Source organism: Myxine glutinosa, chromosome 9, assembly GCF_964187855.1.
Source record: "Myxine glutinosa chromosome 9, kmMyxGlut1.1, whole genome shotgun sequence".
In the NCBI taxonomy this organism is placed as follows: Eukaryota; Metazoa; Chordata; class Myxini; order Myxiniformes; family Myxinidae; genus Myxine; species Myxine glutinosa.
Window position 1 is genome coordinate 57162581 of NC_136269.1, and position 23408 is coordinate 57185988.

General features: G+C 43.2%; 1 protein-coding gene across 4 annotated transcripts in view; it reads right to left on the minus strand.

The window, feature by feature from the left end:
• The window catches only part of LOC137418337 (phosphofurin acidic cluster sorting protein 1), a 118445-nt gene that overhangs the window by 19984 nt on the left and 75053 nt on the right, over nucleotides 1-23408 (minus strand). For all 4 annotated transcript variants that reach the window (XM_068104378.2, XM_068104377.2, XM_068104380.2 and 1 more), the window contains 9 exons: nucleotides 20155-20267; nucleotides 18867-18993; nucleotides 17101-17196; nucleotides 14225-14331; nucleotides 13775-13929; nucleotides 12234-12344; nucleotides 11955-12057; nucleotides 11216-11251; nucleotides 9147-9186 (listed from right to left, as the gene is read on the minus strand). In XM_068104378.2, the coding sequence (XP_067960479.2) occupies nucleotides 9147-9186; nucleotides 11216-11251; nucleotides 11955-12057; nucleotides 12234-12344; nucleotides 13775-13929; nucleotides 14225-14331; nucleotides 17101-17196; nucleotides 18867-18993; nucleotides 20155-20267 (888 nt within the window). The remainder of the gene's footprint in view (nucleotides 1-9146; nucleotides 9187-11215; nucleotides 11252-11954; nucleotides 12058-12233; nucleotides 12345-13774; nucleotides 13930-14224; nucleotides 14332-17100; nucleotides 17197-18866; nucleotides 18994-20154; nucleotides 20268-23408) is intronic.

Here is a 23408-nt window from a genome sequence, read left to right on the forward strand (position 1 = left end):
CGTGCCTAAGAGGAGGAGGGTGCAGTGTTGCGGATATGAGGACTGTTTTTTTTGATTGGGTGCTTTATTATTATTATTATTGGTTATTCTGCGCCTCCTGCCTCCGGAGCTGTGTAAAGGTCAAAAGGGCGTCCCATAATTAGTCTACAAGCATACACGTCAGCCAATCATAGAATACCCCTGTTCGATAGTTATATCTTATTCTGTGTTTTAGGGTAAGGCTGTGTCTCCCATTAATAGAAGTACTCCATTGCACCAAGTGAAAGAGATAGATTCCCTTCATTCCCATTCCCAAAACCTCCATTCCCCCTTTTCGTCGATTGGAAACTGCCTCCGCTCCAATTGCCGGCATTGACCACGAGGCAGGGTTGGGGAAGAAAGGCGGGTCCCCACCTCGTCATAGAGGGGAGGAGTGAGTCAGCCCCACTCAACCAACCACGAACAAGGGGTTGGACTTGGAGAGGGTGTGGAAAGAAACATCGAGGAGGTTCGCGAAGGTTGAGGGGCGGGGCCTATATAACCCGCAGGCAGGGCGTTCCCAAGGCAGACAAGGGAGATGAGCTTTGACGACAGAGAGACGAGAAGAAGTCCAGGGTTGAACTGCAGCTCGAGCCACCGAAACTGCACTTGCTGCAGCTCGAGCCACTGAAACTGCATTTGCTGCAGCTGGAGCCACCGAAACTGCAGCCACAGCAGCGTGAGGCCTGGACGGCAGTTTGGAGCAGGGCCGCGAAGGAGCGGCGGCTGCCCACGAGTCGATCAGCTGCAGAACTAGTTGGACCTCCCTATCCCGCCAGCCACCCACCAGCCACCCACCTGCCATCCCTATCATCATTCCCCGTGTAAGTGTGCTCGTAGTCTGTCTTTTGTCTTGTCCCTGGGTAGTAACAATAAGTCTGTATAAGCTAGTATTTTCACTGTGTCACCTGCGTCTCATGTGCTTGTAAATAAACGTGACTGCTGTCTTTTTGCTTATGTGTGTGAATAGTAAATAAATTTAGTAGTATTTCCAAACCTTTCTTTGCCTTCGTTTTCCTCTTTGCATTCGGTCGCTTTAGAGTTTTCCCGATTGAATAGCGGTGGCGCGATCCGGCCAAAGTTTGGGGCAAATCGGGTATTAGTCGGGGAATAACTGTTCGGTCACGGTAATACCAACCGCTCGGTAAATAACATCTTTAACCGCGTCCGTAACAATATATATATATATATATATATATATATATATATATATACATATAAAATATATAATGAAGCTAAGTGTGTACCAAGCCTTCGAACCCTGTGGCTGGACAGCTGACTCCACTCACAATAAATATAAACAGGAAAAATCAGCAGAGAGCATACCTCCGCCGAGTTAGCAAGATCGCTCAATGGTGAAGAATCACTTAAAAAATTATACCAGCTGGATCCGGATCCGGATCTTCACCAAAATTGAATCGATTCTTCATTGTCAGACACACAACCTATCCAACAAGTTTCGTCCAAATCCATCCATAACTTTTTGAGATATCCTGCTATGTATCGTTTTTGTCCCAATCTCCCAATGGTGAAGAATCACTTGATAAATTAAATAATTATCATATCCGAATCCATAGTCAGATCTTCACCAAAATCAAATCCAATCGTCCCGGTCAGACACCCAACCGGTCCACCAAGTTTCGTCCAAATCCGTCCACAACTTTGAGACATTTTGTTCATAAACGGACAGTTGTGTTTCCAACCAAATATCAAATTCAACCAAACCAAATTCAACCAACCAAATTCCAACCAAATATCAAATACCAAATATCAAAATATCAAACCAACCAAATACCAAAATATCAAATTTGATAAAAATCAAATCCAACCCCCCCCCCCCCCCCCCTTCCCACGCCCTCCTCCCCCCAAGCCCTCTCCCTTCCACACATCTCCCTGCTCTCAAATGTTGTGTTTGTGTACTTCCCCTTCTCTCCCCATCTTGTCTTCCGCTCCCTCTTTTTATATATTTTGTTTGTCTGGTTGATTTGTTTGTGAAGTAAATGTTAGCTCTTTCACGAGCCTCGATTCAGTATACAAAAAAAAGAAAAAAGAAGAAAAAAAAAAGACAAATGGACAAACGGACAGACAAACAGACAGACAGGGGTGAAAACATAACCTCCATCCACCTTTGGTTGCAAAGGTAATCATACGTCTGCCATGTTGGTGCTATGGTAAGCCAGGCCTCAGGTGTCAGGTGCCTAGGGGTCGGTATAATATATCCAAGCTAAATAACCACGATGTATTATACAGTGCATTCAGAAAGTATTCAGACCTCTTCACTTTTTTCACATTTTGTTATGTTGCTGAAATGTCCTTCTGCTTATGTTATGTCCTTATGCTGAAATCGTTTAAATTCATTTTTTCCCTCATCAATCTACACTCAATATCCCATAATGACAAAGAGAAAGCAGGGTTTTAGAAAGTTTTACAAATTTATTAAAAAGAAATAACTGAAATATCACATTTACATAAGTATTCATACCCTTTGCTATGACACTTGAAATTTAGCTCAGGTGCCTCCCATTTCTCTTGATCATCTTTGAGATGTTGCTACACCTTGATTGGAGTCCACCTGTGGTAAATTCAATTGATTGGACATGATTCGGAAAGGTACACATCTGTCTATATAAGGTCTCACAGCTGACAATGCATATCAGAGCAAAAACCAAGTCATGAGGTCGAAGGAACTGCCTGCAGAGCTCTGACAGGATTGTGTCGAGGCATAGATCTGGGGAAGCCTACAAAAAAAATTCTGCTGCATTGAAGGTTCCCAAGAGCACAGTGGCCTCCATAATTCCTAAATGGAGGAAGTTTGGAACAACCAGGACTCTTCCGAGAGCTGGCCGTCCGGCCAAACTGAGCAATCGGGGGAGAAGGGCCTTGGTAAGAGAGGTGACCAAGAAACCGATGGTCACTCTGGCTGAGCTCCAGAGATCCTGTGTGGAGATGGGAGAAACTTCCAGAAGGACAACCATCACTGCAACACTCCAACAATCTTGGCTTTAGGGCAGAGTGGCCAGACGGAAGCCTCTCCTCAGTGAAAGACACATGAAAGCCCGCTTGGAGTTTGCAAAAAAGCACCTAAAGGACTCTCAGACTGTGAGAAACAAGATTCTGTGATCTGATGAAACGAAGATTGAACTGTTTGGCCTCAATTCTTAGCGTCATGTCTGAAGGAAACCAGGCACCGCTCATCACCTGCCCAATACCATCCCAACGATGAAGCATGGTGGTGGCAGCATCACGGTGGTGGCAGCATCATGCTGTGGGGGTGTTTTTCAGCAGCAGGGGCTGGGGGACTGGTCAGGGTTGAGGGAACAATGAACGGAGCAAAGTAAAGAGATATCCTTAATGAAAACCTGAAACAGAGCGCTCAGGACCTCAGACTGGGCCGAAGGTTCACCTTCCAACAGGACAATGACCCTAACCACACAGCCAAGACAACGCAGGAGTGGCTTAGGGACCACTCTGTGAAGGTCATTGAGTGGCCCAGCCAGAGCCCTGACTTGAACCCAATTGAACATCTCTGGAGAGACCAAAAATGGCTGTCCACCAACGGTCCCCATCCAACCTGACAGAGCTTGAGAGGATCTGCAGAGAAGAATGGCAAAACATCCCCAAATCCAGGTGTGCAAAGCTCGTCGCGTCATACCCAAGAAGACTCGAGGCTGTAATCACTGCCAAAGGTTCTTCAACTAAGTACTGAGTGAAGGGTCTGAATACTTATGTCAATGTGATATTTCATTTTTTTGTTTTTAATAAATTTGCAAAACTTTCTAAAATCCTGTTTTCTCTTTGTCATCATGGGGTATTGAGTGTAGATTGATGAGGGAAAAAATGAATTTAAACGATTTCAGCATAAGGCTGCAACATAAAATGTGAAAAAAGTGAAGGGGTCTGAATACTTTTTGAATGCACTGTATATATATATATATATATATATATATATATATATATATATATATATATATATATATATATATATATATATATATATATATATATATATATATATATATATATATATATATATATGTATATATATATATATATTGTTGTGGATATGAGAATTGTGTTTTTTTATTGTGTAGTACATTGTAAAATATCACCCTCCTTCCTCCAGTTGTGTATAAAGGTCAAAGTGCGTCCCGTAATTAGGTCATAAACAATCACGTTAGCCAATCATAGATTTCCTCCTTGTTGGTAGTTTATTTCCTTATTCTATGTCGGTTAAGGCTGTGTCTTCCATTAAATTGACACTCCATTGCACCGAATTCAAATAGATAGATCCCCTTTCATTCCCATTCCCAAAGCCTCTACTGCCAACTGCATTTGCCGCCATTACGGCGTGGTCAGCTCGGGGAAGAAGGGCGTGCCCGCCCATCGTCATCAAGGGTGGAGCCAGAGAGCCCGTGCCCACCAATCAGGGCCGAGGCGAGCTCACCGATGGGCGTGTCCTGGAGGCCGGCAGCTTGATCGCCCGAGGCGTTATATAAGCGCGCGCGGAAGCCTTGCAAAGAAGTTCCAAGAAAGAGTTGCGCCAGAGACGGCAGATGAGTTCAGAGTTCTAAGAGTTGCGCCAGAGACGGCAGATGAGTAGAGACGAGCCCTCGGAGAGAGAAGGGAGACGCGTCCTGAGGTGAGCCAGAGAAGCAGTTTTGGCTCCACCAGCAGCTTTGGCTCCACAAGCAGTGTGGGCTCCACCAGGCAGCTTCGACCCATTACCCCGCGGGAGCCAGATTGCGGTGGCATCGGTGGCCGTCGAGGTCCAGCCCGACGTCCCGTGCGGGATCAAGCCCGAACCATCTGCCCCAGCTGAACCTTCCCATTCCTCCTTCCAGTCATTCCTGCCTTCATTCCCCATTCGTGTGAGTCCGTCTTTGTTTGTTCTGTCCTGGGTTAAGTAAGACTGCATAGGTAAGCTAAGTTTCACTGTGTCCTTCTGGTCCGTCCCTCTTTCTGCATTATTTTATTATCCTTCTTCCTTGGTTTCTTTCATTGTGTAAATAGTAATAATAAATCATATTCGTATTTCCTACCTCTTGTCTTCTTCTTCTTCACATCCGTCGTCTTTGTCTTTTCCAAATTGAATATCTGTGGCACGATTTGGCCAACGTTCAGAATCGGGTGAGTCATTGTTAACGGTTCGGGCCGCGGCTGCCATCCGCTCGGCAAATTACCATCTTATCCGCGGTCAGAAACGAAGCTGTGCACCGGCCTTTTCGGAGGTCGCGGTGCAGCTTCAGGGACCACGTCGGTCAGTAACAAACGAGGGGACTAATCCCCCCTCAAAGGGGAACCATATGCCGACGTTGGGTTCCGTAACAATATATATATATATTGTATATATATATATATATGTATATATATCAGGGGTGGGCAACCCCCGGCCCGCGGGCCACATCCGGCCCGCGAAGGCTTAGCGTCCGGCCCGCCACCCTGCTAGGCTTTATTATTGCAATCCGGCCCGCGGACCTCCCAGTAAAACTCATATCATTTGTAAATGTAAGAGTTTATATTTAGCCGGTCTGAATTCAAGAAAGGGACATTTTGTCTTCAGCACCGTCCTCTTCCGGAAGACATGCGCACGGGGAACTGTCTTGCCTAGACACCGCCTGCTTGCTGATAGGCGGTCTTTTCAAATCAGCCGGCATGTGATACGGACGTCCTTCCGATTCAGTCAGCTTGTGACAAACGTTGGTGTCTGGGACAAATAACTTGCAACAAAGAGGTAAGCGACGCAGAGTTCTCTAAACCTATTTCAATTTTCACTTTCTTTCAATTTGCTTTGTTTTGTTTGTTAGAACATGTTATTATCTTTCATTTGCTGCGTTTAAATAATTTTATTCTCCCTTTTTATTTGTAAAAATAAAAATATAACGAACTTTCTATTTGTAAAGAAAAAAAATATATAACGAACTTTCTGTTTGTAAAAGAAAAAAGAAATTGACGAACTTTTGTTTAAAAGGAAAACGAAATTGACGAACTTTTGTTTAAAAGGAAAACGAACTCTTTAAAAAAAAAAGTATGCAGACTGATTCATTTCCTGTATTTCAGTTTTACGGTGAAACTGTGTCATATTCAGTGTTGGCCACGTGCGCGCAAAATAAATACATTCATCTGTACAATTCGTCTTCCGAGATTTTTTGTGCCCCAGATTGCTTGCTGTTACATCATTTATTCATTGCTGATATACCTAATTTTCTTCCTTTTCAGCTCATCATGTCTGCGACCCAGCGTGTTAAGAAGAGGAAAGTGGACCTCGAGCGTCGGATCTTCAACCCTGAGTGGGAGAAGTACTTCTTCATCGAGCGCTTTGGACAGGCCCAGTGCCTCATATGCTTGAAGACTTTGGCTGTCCTAAAAGAGTACAACGTGCGCCGCCACTGGGAGACAGAGCACCGCTCGTCAAACTTCGCGTCGGTGTCTGCCACCGAAAGGAAGGACGCCATGGTTAGACTATCAGGCAACTTGGAGAAACAAACTTCACTCTTCCGCAAGCAGAATACTGAGGCCGAAAAGGTGACGCGCGCCAGTTATGAAGTCTCCCGCATCCTTGCTCGCCGAATGAAGCCATTCGCGGATGGGGACTTCATCAAGGAATGCCTCCTCGCTGTAGTGGACTCCGTCTGTCCAGAGCAGCGTTCCGCCTTTGAGAACGTGAGCCTTTCGTCCCGCACCGTTCGTCGCCCGCATCGAGGATATGTCGGAAAACGTGCACGACTCACTCAAAACACGCAGCTCAAATTTCGTCGCCTTTTCCCTCGCTCTGGATGAGAGCACCGACACAAAGGACACGGCCCAGCTGTCCGTTTTCATCCGTGGCGTCACCGCTGACTTTCAAGTGTGTGAGGAATTCCTCCAGCTTGTCCCGCTGCGCGACACCACCACTGGGAAAGACATCTGCGACGCCGTGCTTCTGTGTGTTGATCAGCACTCCCTGGACCTCTCCCGTCTTGTTTGTGTGACGACCGACGGTGCCCCGGCGATGGTTGGTGAGAAGAAGGGCGCCGCTTCGCTGCTAGTGCGTCACTGTGCAGCCGCCGGATACACTCAGCCCATTAACAAGATGCACTGCATCATCCACCAAGAGTCCCTGTGCGCTAAGTCTGCCAACCTCGTTGGTGTCATGTCTGTCGTGGTGAAGGTCGTCAACTCCATCCTCTCCCGCAGCCTTAACCATCGTCAGTTCCAGGCACTGATGGACGAGGTGAACGTGCACTACAACGACCTGCTCTACTTCTGTGAGGTACGCTGGCTGAGTCGTGGGGCCATGCTGTCTCGGGTGTGCGACCTACAGCAGGAGATTGCCACCTTTCTACGTCAGAAGAACCTTCCCCACGCTGATCAATTCTCTGAACCGCGGTGGCTAGCTCGCCTGGCCCTGCTCACGGACATCACGGCGCACCTGAACACCCTCAACATAAAGCTGCAAGGCAAAGACATTCTCGTGACAGACATGTACGCGCACATCACTGCCTTCGAGGTTAAACTGCGCTTGTGGGAGGCTCAATTGGCTTCTGGTCAGTTTGTGCATTTTCCTCGCCTTGCTGCATGTGCCCCTGACGATGTGGACCTGGGCACTTGCGTTAGTGTCGTCAACTCTCTACGTGAGGAATTTGCTTCCCGTTTTGCAGGAGTCAGGGTGCTGGCTGCGGACTTCAAGCTTTTCACTGCTCCCTTTGACTTCCCCGTGGAAGACGCCCCTGCCTCCTTACAGATGGAGTTGGTGGAGCTGCAGTGCAACGATGAAATGAAGGCGAAGTTCCGCACCTCTTCTCCATTGTCCTTCTTCCGCGACACCGTTCTCCCTTCTAACAATTTTCAAAAATACATTGCCCATGTCCAACGCATTGTGGCCATGTTCGGCAGCACCTACTGCTGTGAACAGCTCTTCTCGAAAATGAAGTACACGAAGTCTCACCTTCGCTCCCAACTCTCGGACCGCCACCTCAATGACATTCTTCTGTTGTCTACCTCAACCATCGAGCCAGACATGGAAATACTTCTTCATGGCAAACAGCACCAGCAGTCTCATTGATTTGTATAGTGTTCAATGCAATTTTTGTACAATCTATTCATGTAAACAAAATATAGTAATTCTGAGATTTCGTTTTTCACTCCGGCCCGCGATCTCCTTCCAAAAGTCTCATCTGGCCCTCACTCTGAAAAGGTTGCCCGCCCCTGATATATATGTATGTATATATATATATATATATATATATATATATATATATATATATATATATATATATATATATATATATATATATACATATATATATATACATATATATATATATATATATATATATATATATACATATATATATATATATATATATATATATACATATATATATATACATATATATATATACATATATATATATACATATATATATATATATATATATATATATATATATATACATATATATATATACATATATATATATATATATATATATATATATATATAGATATATAGATATATATATAACATAATGTATTTATAACATTCCTTCATATGCTATGCTACACCTTATTATTATTTCCACCATAAAGCAGGTGGAATGCTCTTTTTATGGGCTGGATATTGCCATCATATTCTGTGACTAGTGGGGAAAAATGAAACATCAAACAAAAATGCCTGGTGTTGGCTTAGTGGTTAGGGTGCCGGCTTGGGATCCTAGGATCCTGGGTTCGAATCCCGGTCGATCGCTGAATTAACGCCAGGGGGTTGACTCAGCCTGTCATCCTTCCAGGGTCGGCAAATTGAGTACCAGCTTGCTGGGATGAATGATCCAGGTGTGTACCCCGGTTTAGAATAGGTACACCGTATCCCTGCGCATCGTAAGAGGCGACCAAGGGTTGGCGTCAGGAAGGGCATCCGGCTATAAAAGCATCGCCTCAAACAGGGAACCATGACTGTCATGGGGCCCGCAAGGCTAACTCCCGCTCTCGCGGGGAAAATGGCCTTAAAACGATCATTCAAACAAAAAGTTTAAAAGGATGAAGAAAGAAGATATGCACAGATTATTAAAAAAAAGAAAAAAAAGAAGTATACAGATTATAAAATAAACAAATAATTTCAATAAGGTGAAAATTTAAAATATAAAACTTACACTTATGAAAGGAATGAACTTCTGGCACGATTCTTCGTCCCTGTTGCAGAGGAGAGGATAGAAAGAAATACAGACAAATAAATATCCAGAACATTTCTGTAGTCCCGACAGAACTAGAAAGAGCAAGTGCTGGAGTTATTGAAACTTGAAAGCGAATACTTGGCAAACCTGGTCCATAAAATGAAGAAAAATAGTTAGCATGAATGAAAACTAAAACAGGCTTCTTTGATCATTGTTGCAAGTGCTATTAATTAATTACTGTGGGAAATAAAAGTCTGCAGCCATGTATTCCACACTTTTGTGAGTATCACAATCTAAATATTGAAAAATAATCACATAATGATCAAAAAATGTTTGGTATGAGATAAATTTCTACCAAAGCTGTCACTGACAAATCCTGACAAATCTCACACTCTTACTATGTCTCTCCGTAAAGACCGTCTGGAAAACGCTCCCATCAACTTTCTCAACAATCCTCTTAAATAAGTTCTGTCACTCAAGCTTTTGGGTGGGTAACCCAAACCAGCCTGGTGTTTTGGGTAAACCTGGTGTTGGGCTAGCGGCTAGGGTGCCAGCTTAGGATCCTAGGATCCTGGGTTCGAATCCCGGTCGATCGCTGAATTAACGCCAGGGGGGTTGACTCAGCCTGTCATCCTTCCGAGGTCGGCTAATTGAGTACCAGTTCACTGGTAATTCCCTGCTTGTCGTAAAAAAAAAAAAAGGCGACAAAAAGGGTTGGCGGCAGGAAGGGCATCCGGCCGTAAAACATTGCTTCAAAAAGGGGACCAAAAAACAACAACAACCATGGTCCCCGAAAAAGGCCAACCCCCACTTTGCGGGGGAAAATGGCCTCTAAAGGTGGTTTTTTACTCAAGCTTTTGGGTCTCACTATCTGCCATGATCTTTCCTGGGAAAACCACATTTCCAAGCTGGCCTCCAAAGCCAGTCGCCGACTGGGCATCCTCCGTCGTGCAGTCATTCCTTGGCACACCTGAGCTCCTCACCACATACAAGGCTTTCATCCGCAGCTCAAAGAAATACTGTTCTCCCCTCTGGGCCGATGCTCCTGCCTCACACCGAGCTCGGCTTCACGCTGTTGAAACCAAAGCTTTCAGGATCATTGATATCTCCCGTGATGAAGCTGATTCTGAGGGCCCTTCACTCTCTCACCGCAGGCAGGTTGGTGGTCTTTCTGTCTTCTACAGACTCCTCTTTGGCCTAACTCCCCCAACTCTGTCTTTGCTGTGTCCCCCAAAAATTGCTGTGTCCCTTGTGCAGGACGCACAAGATCTGCTAGCAACCCTCTTCTTGTGAAACTGCCAAAATTAAGACTCTCTGCTCACCTTCACTCTTTTATTCCTCCCTTCTCCCGCCTCTGGAGCAAACTCCCACACTCTCTTCAATCCCACTCCTCACTCCAGGTCTTCAAAACAGCTGTTCACCACCATCTCTTATCTTCCCCCATCCAAAACCTTGATCTTTTCTACCCCCATAATCCACCCCAAATCCACCTCTTTCAGTCTCCAACTTCATTCCTGAAATTCTTCCACAGATCTCCCGATGTCCCTGTTCTCTACTGTTGTGCTTGTGTGCTTCCCTCTCTCTCCCCATCTTGTCTCCCCCTCCCTTTATTGTTTTATGTGTCCGCTTATGTTTTTTGTGTTTAATGTGCTAATGTACTAGCTCTAACACGAGCCTCAATCTTGTATACAAAAATTTAAAAAAACTCTTATGTGAACAAGTTTTTTGAGATCATGGTGAAACCTTTTTAGATTTTCTGCCTGATATGAAGCACATCAAGTATATTTGTCATTTAAAAAATTCCACAATTTTCTAAAAGTATATTAAATAAATAAAAGCTGCATTTGCAAAAATGCAAGGCCTTCAACAGCAAGTTTTATTTTATTTATTATAACATATTTTCAATGCTAAAGCATATTAATGCTTCATTGCTACTATCAGCTAATGGATGATCTAACATGGTGGAATGAGTGAGAGATGGCAATACAACTGAGTAATGTGGAGATCATGCGCATATGGATGAGGCTGGGATGGTTAAAGGTCTGTACCTGGGCTGCACATCAAGCGAATGCAGAGTGCGCCGCCTTGGAGGTAAAGGGGCGACAGGGAGGAAGATGGAAGCAGGTGAAACCATGCACGCACACACACACACACACACACACACACACACACACACACACACACACACACACACACACACACACACACACACACACACACACACACACACACACACACACACACACACACACAGTTATGCGAGTCTCTGGCCCCGTATCTCACAGTAATATGGCACTACATACATCTGGGTGACCAGCATGCCAGATTAGAACATCAATGGAGGCCGGAGATGGGCAGACTCCAAGCAATGGAAGTCCAGATCAAAATGGCAGCAGGTGATGATATGATAAATAGCAACACACATGTGTGTATCAAAGGAGCAGATTCTCATTATGAGCAGGAGAATTTCGATTGACTGAGCCATTTGGCACAATTGAACATTATTGGAAAAGCAAATGCCAGGAAAGCCATGGCAAGCTACCTCTTCTAGTTTTTAAATGGATATCGCTCAGGCCGCCTCATTAGTGAAAAAAACACCTTTCATGTTTGTCGTGCACTGCACATGGTATTGTTAAAGCAGCCCTGGAATTTGTTTAGCAATTCAAAATTTTTCACTTGGTAACTTCTGCATGGTTGATAACAATGCATGTGATACAGAATGCAGCATGCTATGCGCACACGGTGTACTACCATGCAGTGCACTATACATGACATGCAACTGCATACCTGTGCTGCCGGTAGGTGAGCATGGCTTCAGCCACCGGTAGGTTTAGAGACGTGTTTGCAGCCTCCAGGTAGCTTATCACACGTGAAGCCACATCCACTGGCTCTGCACCACACGTCATCATGATTTGTGTTCGGTAACTGAGACACTGTACTCATTGAATATATGGGTCATGTGTCTGGTATAATTATTTATAACAATATATTTCAATAATTAATGTAATAATGAAAATGTACAATCAGAATAACGAGCGAAACAAATGATCATGACAAAGACTGTACCCGAGGGTGGTGGCTCAGGACAAGAAAAAAGATCTTGCCACGCTGGGTCGAGGAAGGCCGAGGCATATTGGGAATCGATGCAACCCAAGTAATGCGATACACTGTGAGAACCTGGCAGAGTCAAAGGTAACAGTAAATGTATCTGGCACAGCAAAAGTAGAAAGCATGTCGTACTCACAAAGCTTCATATTTCTCTATTGGTTTATATATAGTCGAACTAAGAGTAATGAGATGCTGGTTAAAAAAAAAAAAAAAAAAAAAAAAGTCATGGCACCAAGTCGGACCAACAAAAGATAGACTATATCAAACAAATTCAAAACTAGACTTGCAAATTTCAAGGCTTGTTAATTTACAGTATGTGGTGTTAATCAGGTACCGTAGAGATTGAACTTCAATCTTGTAATTTGTTTTTTAAACAGTACATCACAACAGATGCTCAAACTGTTCACCATTATTTAACACCGATACACTTCCGAATCCGTTTCACACTGGATGCTTCAACATTCCATGGCATGCCCACATCGGTCTTGGGAAGCTAAGATCATATTTTCTCCTTCAGTTCCTCGACATTTCTGGGATGTTCCTGTTAGATCGCAGACTTCAGATGCCCCCATAGAAAGAAGCAGAGAGGCGTGAGGTGCAGTGACATAATGCTTGTCTGGTTTTTCACCACATCTTGGACAGAAATTTACGAGAAGCACTTGTACGGCGTAGAAATTATACAAGATAATTAAAATGATGAAAAGTGAAAATATAGGGCCAAATTTATGAAAGATGCTGAGTGAGCATCTTGCTAACACACGTCTAACCCTAAAACGCTGACAAAAACATAAATGTACGCACACAGCTAATCACCCGTCTAAACAGAAATTTACGAAGGGAAATAAACAGCCGATTAGTTGTGCGCGTCTAAACAGCCGATTAGCCTGTGAAACAGCGCACATATCTCCAACATGCAATTGAAATGATGCAGTTGCATAAAATCGCAGCACCATGGACAATTGTTGGAGGGGATTCAGTGCATTGCTCCTGGTCGATCCAGGTCATCTTACAACTAGATTCAGGAGCCAAATAAATGATTTATTCAAGAGTCTGTACCTCCACACAAATCTATAAGAATGAACTTGAATGATGATGACATGACACCCACAATTATGACACCCGCATGAGGGTATAGGCACAGCAATGTGCAAAAAGTGAGTGTTTCAACTGCGAGTCTTCCTTGTCTCCCACATACTTTACTTCACGATAAAGAAAGAAGGAGGATACATTGAAAGAGAGTTTTAACTTAATGTAAAGAGTTTATGTAAAGCACAAACTGATTTTATAGCTAATCCATATCAATAAATTGAGTAATGATTTTAATGCATTCTGCCAGCATGCATTGTGAAACACTAAAAGGGAATCATTTATAGATTCGGCAGAGACATAAAAGTCAAGCACCAAAATCATTAATGTGTACGTTATTATTCCCTCGAATGAGAATGATGTAAATTTTGATAATATCTGTGGTTGGGTTTTGCAATGTCTTGGCAACGCACCAAAAGGTATGACAAGAAAGCGCATAAAGGATAGCCAGTCGGTGGAACGAGAGGCCAAGTGCCGCACGTAACATTGCAACACAGCGTGCAGGTACGGCAAATCCCCCAGCACAGCCACACGCAACACTCCCGGTGTCTGGGCACTGGAATTGCAACTGGGGACGGAGAATGGGTAGAATGATGGAGAGGGGAAGGAATGGTGAAGAACTGAGGTTGTAGGGTCAAATCTGGTCAATGGCAGCAACTGATTTGGATTCCAGCTTCTTAAACTAGAAATTGTCAAAATATACGATTCACTATCAGATTTTTGATAAAAACCTAGATAGATCACTAATGACAATCAGGGTGGAAGGTTATCTACATGCCTTTCCTGGTATTGTCAACAGATAGGTCCACACTTCGTGATTTACTCTTAAACATCTCAGGATAACATATTGCAATGTTACTGACAAGCGCTGTATTTGGGTGATGAGACAGGCAAACGTGGCCCGTAGGTCAGCAGGTGAAGCTGTACACACCACCGGGAGGCTCTGCTGTTCCAAACGTAATGCGAGCAGCTGCAAGGGAGGAACACACAGTCAGACACAAAAATAAAAGCAGATCGTAAGAAAACATCCAGTTAAGCTCTAGATGTTTTATAATATCGCATTCATCAAAATACAGCTGCATCAGAGGGGTTTGATGACACAAATCCCTTGAGCTGGGGTATAAGACGCACCGCAGATCATGAAACTGTGTTTACAGATAATGCATTCATGATTACGACTATTCCCCAAGGATCACTCAAACAAAGCTGAATTTGTCGGTAAAACGCACTGGAGGCAAGGTGGCAAGAAAACGTTTCTTATAATAAAAGCATGTATTATAATGAAATACAACATGGGGATAGGCAATACGACAGAACAGATCTCGTGCATGATGACAACAAATGAGGAGGTCAGGGATGAAAAACTGAACTTGTGTGGAATAGAAAATAAAAAGTCTGAGCTATTAATGGCACCAAAACACTCACACAACAAAGGGGCAAGCAAGGGCTTGAGTGGGCACGAAGCTGATAGCCTGGCAGATGATATCACAGGCTATTTTCAAAACCTTGGAACTGTTCTCGTCCTCAGAAAAATCTGCTGCATCGCAAAAACGTTTGTCGTTTGTCCGCCACCCTATTGCCTTGTACAGCAGTGGATCCACAAACTTTCTAGATGCTTCTAATGTCATCTCCTCTGAGGAATAGTAACCCTTACTGAGCTTATCAACTTGCTTGATCCTCCAACGAAGTATACCCACTGACATATGACCTGTACTGTCTTCATCTGGCTTTGCTGCCACATCGATCAGGATACCGTGATGCTCATCTCTGACTAGCTCGAGCACATTTGACAGCTTATTAACCTTGGTCAGGGCCTCACCTGCCGAGATCTGGCATGAGCACACCAAATGTGACAATCCTGGCTGTGGTATGTGTGTGGACAGTTCTGGCCATTCTTGTATTCGCTGTTGTTTCAACTCCTGAGTGGTGTATGCCAGAGTCTTCTTTACCCCTGGTCTGATGGCAAGCTCCTGGTAACGATTCCTCAGTGTTTTCAAAGGTAAACTTCCTTCTCAAGCATAACTGGTTGATATAATTCTTCCTTCAACTGTCTGATAACAGCCATACGAGCACTGGCCGATTTCTTAGACTCGCATTTATCCGCCATGATATATTTTGGAAGGCCATTCTTCTTCCAGTGATATCTTGCATCTGCAGCTACTCGATCTGGTCCAGTAGCACGAAGTCTCTGAAGCATCTCCATGTCTCCTTGCCTTTCTGCAGCATCTACAACCTTTGTGCAGATATTCACACACGTTTCGTCTATGACCGTTGCTACCAGGGACCAGTTAGCATTGCCAGTTGAATATCTGTGAGATGGAAAGCAGCGCGTACCACAAATGAAGCAATTGTTTTCCTTGTCAAAGGCAAGATTTGGGAGCTGCAATTTGCTGACAGCAGCACTGTCATCTCCTTGACTAGTCGAAGTAGCCGCTAAATGAACTGCTACTGCTTCCACTGTCCGATTGCTTTGTTAGTCTCTGTATGTGTCGTCGACTCCAGTATGTTGACCTACAGTCAATATGGCATCTGAATGTTTTACCCCATTAAGAATGTCTGTTTTATTCTCAAATAGGGATTGTCCAACGTCATCCTGGCACTCAATACATGGATTCCAGCTTCGCAGTGTCAGGACGAACATCCAGTTGTTTTTTTTGAGAAAAGCTCAGAACAAAATGTGCGAAATTCTACATCAAAGATGTCCAATCTGGCCTTCTTGGTAGGGTTAGCAACACTAAATTCTGGCATTTTGATACCAGATCAGATTATTACACCAAAAACAAAAATATGTGAGTTATGTTGAAAAACGACACGGGGATATTGATGGTTATACGACAGGAAGGGTCATCTCAATGGTACATAATTAACTTTTACAAACATTATGAATTGATAAAATGTGTCATAATGCGACTTAAATCTCATTTTTCGAACGAAAGTAAGCCCCGACCTTCCTGTGTAAAATAACAACATTGACAAACATCCCCCCACCCCCTACCCCCACCTCCTACCCTACCCCCACCTCCTACCCCACCCCCACCCCCGAATCCCACCCGCTTTTCATAATGACACCCTCTTATTGGAGAGTGGTCATCATTGATATGGCATGTACTGTATTTCCCCAACCTGCAGCAAGCAAATAAAATCAGACATAGTGGATTTTGTCAATCACAATCAAAAACACAACACGATTTGAAATTGTTTTCAAGCTTGTCATCATGGAGTTTCTTCCTCCTGGGACCAGAACGATCAATTATGGTGAACAGTGATAAAATGCGGTTTGGATGTCTCGAAAAGAAGCCGAAAAAGGGCTCCAGCTGCAGTACTACTAGACCCTTCCTCCCAGATCTGGCCCATGGCTCTGTTTTATTCCATTCACAACGATCTTCAAGTCACATGCCAGTGCAAGGAGTGAAAGTAGGTCTTAAACTTTACGCACGCCTTCATCGTCGACCGATCGTCTGTTTAGTCCAAGCTTGTACTCGGCATAGTCTGGTGTTCACATGTCGATGTTTATGTGCATGAGAGGTTGTGGAAACAATTTTTCCATTTACGTGCTTCCAGGATGCCACTTTGATCGTTATTTATTTTCCCATTTCCAATTTATATTTTAGGTTATTTGCATAATGTCCCTTATCATGTGAAATGTAAATCATTAAACCAATTATAATAGACAATTGCAAGCACATTCAATCAACTATGATAATCAGACAATTGCAAGTTGAGAATAAGCAGTGCCTACCTGGCCCTGCCATTCAGTGGTACTGACAAGTATTAGCTTCTCAGGAAGCTCATCTTCAGGTCCCAGGGCTCTGGTGATCTGGTCTTGCAACCCTTTCTGTCCACAAAGAATAAGATAATAAATATATATATATATATATACACAGTATACACACACGATATGTATTGTTACAAAAATGCTTTATCGGTTAATTTATTCAGTAGTTATATCCTCATAAGCGTCAGCATAAGCAATATTGTAAGCACCAATTAGCATCGACCAGATCGTGTGAATTATATAGTAAAATTCCACGTCACGACTTCTCCCATCTCCCCTTAGAGTTTTTGTTTTTATGCCTCCGGCCTTTAAGGTGGCCGGAGGCATTATGTTTTCGGGTTGTCCGTCCGTCCATACGGGCTAAACCTCGTTTTTCTCAGCAACCACACGTCCGATTGGGACAAAACATTCAGGGTAGGAGCGACACCCATGAAGAATGTTTGTATGATAATTGTGACGTCATAGGTCATGTGATATGGCAGCCCTCTTGGATTATACACAAATAATTAAAAGATATTTCTCAGTAACCACTGAATGGAAAAATTTGAAACTTGGCACATTGTCAAAGACTCCCAATGGGGAACAAAAGCATGATAATGATTACATCGGTGAAGTGGTAAACCAACCATAAATGTTTTCAATGAACGCCTTATCCTAAAAATATGAAAATGCATGCACACGATCTATGACCCATTTGTATCGAAATATTACATTTATGACATAATCGGTCACATGGTGTGGCAGCCATATAGGATTGAAGGAAAATATTAAATAATTATATCTCGGAAACTGTTTACCCTATCAATGTGAAACTTTACAAATGTCATCTAATGTCATTGCTGCATATAGTTTGAAAATGATGACGTCATATTTCACGTGGTTTTGCTGCCATCTTGGATAGAAAAATGAACCTTATCCGATCAACAAGAAACTTCACAAACGTGATCCCCTACCCATACATATGCAGAGTGTACATTTTTGATGTCATATGTCATGTGGTTTGGCAGCCATATTAGCTTGAAAGCCATATTTAAAAAAAAAAATCGCTTCTCCAAAAACACTTCACCGATCGATGTGAAACCTGTCATGTCTGGTAAAAATGTAATGATTCACAACACCTGAAGATATTGAAATTAAACTTTTTTTTTTAGGACAGTGAACGAGGGCATCTACCCGTTGTGAGACTATGCGGAGGCATATTGGCGACACAGTCAAATTGGTCTAGTTTCATCTTAAATCATTCCAAATCTACTTTAATACATAAATCACTCTTCAATGGTCGTTTCATGTGTGTTGTCGTGGAGTGGTTATCTCGGTCTTTTCATTGCATTTCAATTCCCGTGTCCCCACCCCAATTATTTATCAAACCTGTTTGCTGTGTATTTGAGTCGCAATCCCATCCTCTGTGCAACTAAACCCCCTTCATCCCCAACCGGATGCACTGAAACAGCCACACAGTTAAATCAGTAAAACAACCGCATTGTGGTGAATTATATATCTGCATATGCGCAGTTTCGACTCTGCTCGGCATCTTGAGAGATAATGATTCACTAATGGTCTCATGCCGCCTGTTAGGGAAACCAAATCTGTTATAATATACACCAGTTAAACATCAAGCAATAAAAACCCAAAAACTAAATGATAGTTGTTTGTTGTATAAAACATACAGGATTTAAATGGCAACCGATGCTGCCAGTAATCTTCCATTACTATGAGTTGTGTCCCAATACCTGCATGCTGTCCACACAACCTGGCTCATTATCTAGGCTGCTGGTCCGCAAACCCAAAGGCGTTAGGTTTGGGCGCTCACGGAGAGAAGAACTCCGTTCTTGTCGACCTAGTCCCACTGAAAGATGACTTAAGGAAAACAGAAAAGGAGGGGACAAGACAGGACATCTGGAGTGAGAGTAAAGAGTCGCTGAATGAAGAGAAACACAACCTTCGAGCAGTGAAAAAGTGGAATGTCCTTATAACCCATACATCAAAATTCAAGATTCTAATTCCTTTGTAACATATTACTTTCATCATACAGCACACCATGACAGCTTGGTTTGACAAGAGTGCAAATAAATGATCATTTCTGCATTACATATCGAATAGTTGAATTTCAAAACTATCATTACTCGCATTCCCCCTCAACCATCACCTTCCCAGATTATGCAATTATGCAAGATGAACTCAAAAAGGTGCTTCAGTTTTTACAGCGTTTGTCTGTCCATCCGGTGTATGTATGTGCGTATTTATTTGACGTATGTGGGAAAATTACACGCCCAGGCCAGGAATCGAACCCAGGTCCTTTGTACCAGTGCTCTGCCATCTCAGCTATCTGGGTGACCCTATGTGGGCAACCAGGGTCACCCAGATAGCTCAGATGGCAGAGCACTGGTATGGTTCACCAGAGGACCTGGGTTCGATAACTGGTCTGGGCATGTAATTTTCCCACATATGTAAATTAATTCTTTATAATCCTGGTCATTTACACAAGTATGTCTGTATGCCCCTCACAAATGTCCACCAATCAGAGCGGATGATCTGGTCACATGACAGGGGGAACAAGCATTTAGTAACCATGACAGTTGCATATTTTACTAAAAGGAAATATAATAACCTTCTGTGGAACGTTCTGGGGTCCCAGCGGGTGTCATAAGGTAGGTAGGAGGTTTCAGAAATTCCTCTATACAATTCTGATTTTGAAATGCGATCGACACGGACCTTGCTCCTAAATCCGGAAGTGAACAGATGACGATGGCTTGCTGGTTTGACAATATCTCATTATACAGGAGAGATATTGAGAGATTTGCACTTCCATGGTGACAGACAGCTTAGAGACTTTAATACTTACATTATTTGCTAACTGGTATCCCCACCCAGGCCATACTATCCTCTTCAAAAAAAGTATCAAACAAGCCAGGCTATGCCGCTGTTAGTCTATCGGTCTTGTTATCTAAAAGTTACCAGAAGTTAAAAATACAATCCTATCATCATCCCTGTTATTCACCTGAACCCTGGGCTGCTCACCTTGGGCTGACGTTGAGGAGTGTTTCTCCCTTGGAGTGCCAGTTCTTCCCTTTCCTTCCACCTCCTCCCTCCGCAGCCCTCACAATTTCCATCGTATTACTTTCACATGAATCCTAATCCAACAGTTAGATACACACAGGCACACCAGTAAGCATAACAAAAATATGAACGACAAACACTTGAACACAAATTCCCCAAGAACAAATAGAGTAAATATAACCAATGATGTTCCTTCCGTTAAAATAAAATAAAATACGTTACCATGGGCAGGCGTAGCAGAATTGAGCAACCAATTTTTTATTATTGTTTTTAATACGAGGTCTAGGCTCGTGGAAGAGCTAAAACACAGAAAAGATCAGGATACAACACAAGGGAATAGCAGGAGACAGAGGGGAAACGCAAACAGCGGGGCGGAGGGAGAGAGTTGATGGAGACGGACAACCAGGGGATGCAGGTAATGATGAGAGGGAGGGGAGAACGCAAGTGGTGAACAAGATGGATAATGAAAAGTTTAACCTCAATAATTCCTACTTCACAGCAGCATGCTAAGCCATGTGGCTAAATAATGAATGTCACATGACCTCTGAATCCTTTGTATTATACTGAAACTTCATGACAGATACAAGAAATTCAATCCATACAATCTCCTACTTTACTTTACTTGACTTTACAATCTTGCATTTTATTTTAATGTAAGGAACAATTCTCGAAATATTAAAGTCCAAAATAGCACAATCAGTTACCAAAGGCAGATCTACAGGAAGGGGGGTGGTCAAGAGAACTTACTCCATCCCCTTTCCTTATCAGGAAAAAAACAACATTATTAACAAGAACGGCACTCGGTAGAGCGCATACCACCGCTGAGCTGAACAGTTTATGTTTGGTACCCCACTGATAGGCCAGATCTGGATTCGGACCTGAACCCAAATCGAATCGGATTGTTCTTGTCACCTGACCAACTCATCCACCTTGTTTTCACGCAACTCGTCCATAACTCTTTGAAATATTGTGCTGTGGTGAAGAATTATTTAAAGAAATAAAAAATTCACATATCTGGATCGGGATACGAATCTTCACCAACATCGAATCAATTCGTCCTCATCAAAAACCCAAGCTGTCCACCAAGCTTCATCCAAATCCATCCACAACTTTTTGAGATATCCTGCCCACAGACAAACAAACAAACAGACACAGGTGAAAACTAGAACGGCACTCAGTAGAGAGCACACCTCCGCCTGGTGAACAGTTTATGTTTTGTATCTACTGATAGGCCAGATCTGGATTCGGACCTGAACCCAAATCTAATCGGATTGTTCTTGTCACCTCACCAACTCGTCCACCAAGTTTAGTCATAACTCGTCCATAACGTTTTTAAATATCCTGTTTTAAAAACTTATATCGCTTTTCACCCGATCTCTCAAAGGTGAAGAATCACTTAAAATTAAATAACTCCTGTAGCCGAATCCATATTCAGATCTTCAACAAAATCGAAACGATTCGTCCTTTTCACACACAAAACTTCTCCACCAAGTTTCGTCCAAATCCGTCCACAACATTTTGAGATATCATGCGAAATATCATTTTTGGCCATATCACCCAATAGTGAAGAATCACTTAAAAAATTATATTAGCTGAATCCGGATCCAGATCTTCACCAAAATTGAATCGATTCTTCCTTCTCACATACACAACCAGTCCAGCAAGTTTCGTCCAAATCCATCCATAATTCTTTGAGAAATCCTGCTATGTATCGTTTTTGCCGTTATCTCCCAATGGTGAAGAATCACTTAAAAAATTATAGTAGCCGGATCCGAATCCGGATCTTCACTAAATTGTAATCATTTCGTCCTTGTCACATACGCCACATCTCTGCCAAATTTGGTCTGAATCCGTCCACAACTTTTTGAGATATTTTGTTCACAAACGGAGAGACAAACGGACAGACAAACAGACAAACAAACAGACATACAAACAGACAGCCAAACAGACAGCCAAACAGACAGCCAAACAGACAGCCAAACAGACAGCCAAACAGACAGCCAAACAGACAGCCAAACAGACAGCCAAACAGACAGCCAAACAGACAGCCAAACAGACAGCCAAACAGACAGCCAAACAGACAGCCAAACAGATATACAAACAGACAGCCAAACAGACAGCCAAACAGACAGCCAAACAGACAGACAAACAGACAGCCAAACAGACAGCCAAACTGACAGCCAAACTGACAGCCAAACAGACAGCCAAACAGACAGCCAAACAGACAGCCAAACAGACATACAAACAGACAGCCAAACAGACAGCCAAACAGACAGCCAAACAGACAGCCAAACAGACAGCCAAACAGACAGCCAAACAGACAGCCAAACAGACAGCCAAACAGACAGCCAAACAGACAGCCAAACAGACATACAAACAGACATACAAACAGACATACAAACAGACAGCCAAACAGACAGCCAAACAGACATACAAACAGACATACAAACAGACATACAAACAGATATACAAACAGACAGCCAAACAGACAGCCAAACAGACAGCCAAACAGACAGCCAAACAGACAGCCAAACTGACAGCCAAACAGACAGCCAAACAGACAGCCAAACAGACAGACAAACAGACAGCCAAACAGACAGCCAAACTGACAGCCAAACAGACAGCCAAACAGACAGCCAAACAGACAGCCAAACAGACAGCCAAACAGACAGCCAAACAGACAGCCAAACAGACATACAAACAGACATACAAACAGACATACAAACAGACAGCCAAACAGACAGCCAAACAGACAGCCAAACAGACAGCCAAACAGATATACAAACAGACAGCCAAACAGACAGCCAAACAGACAGACAAACAGACAGCCAAACAGACAGCCAAACAGACAGCCAAACAGACAGCCAAACAGACAGCCAAACAGACAGCCAAACAGACAGCCAAACAGACAGCCAAACAGACAGCCAAACAGACATACAAACAGACAGCCAAACAGACAGCCAAACAGACATACAAACAGACAGCCAAACAGACAGCCAAACAGACAGCCAAACAGACAGCCAAACAGACAGCCAAACAGACAGCCAAACAGACAGCCAAACAGACATACAAACAGACATACAAACAGACAGCCAAACAGATATACAAACAGACAGCCAAACAGACAGACAAACAGGGGTGAAAACATAACCTCCGTCCACCTTCGGTAGCGGAGGTAATTACATATTACTTTCATTGCATCTGCAATCCTTTTT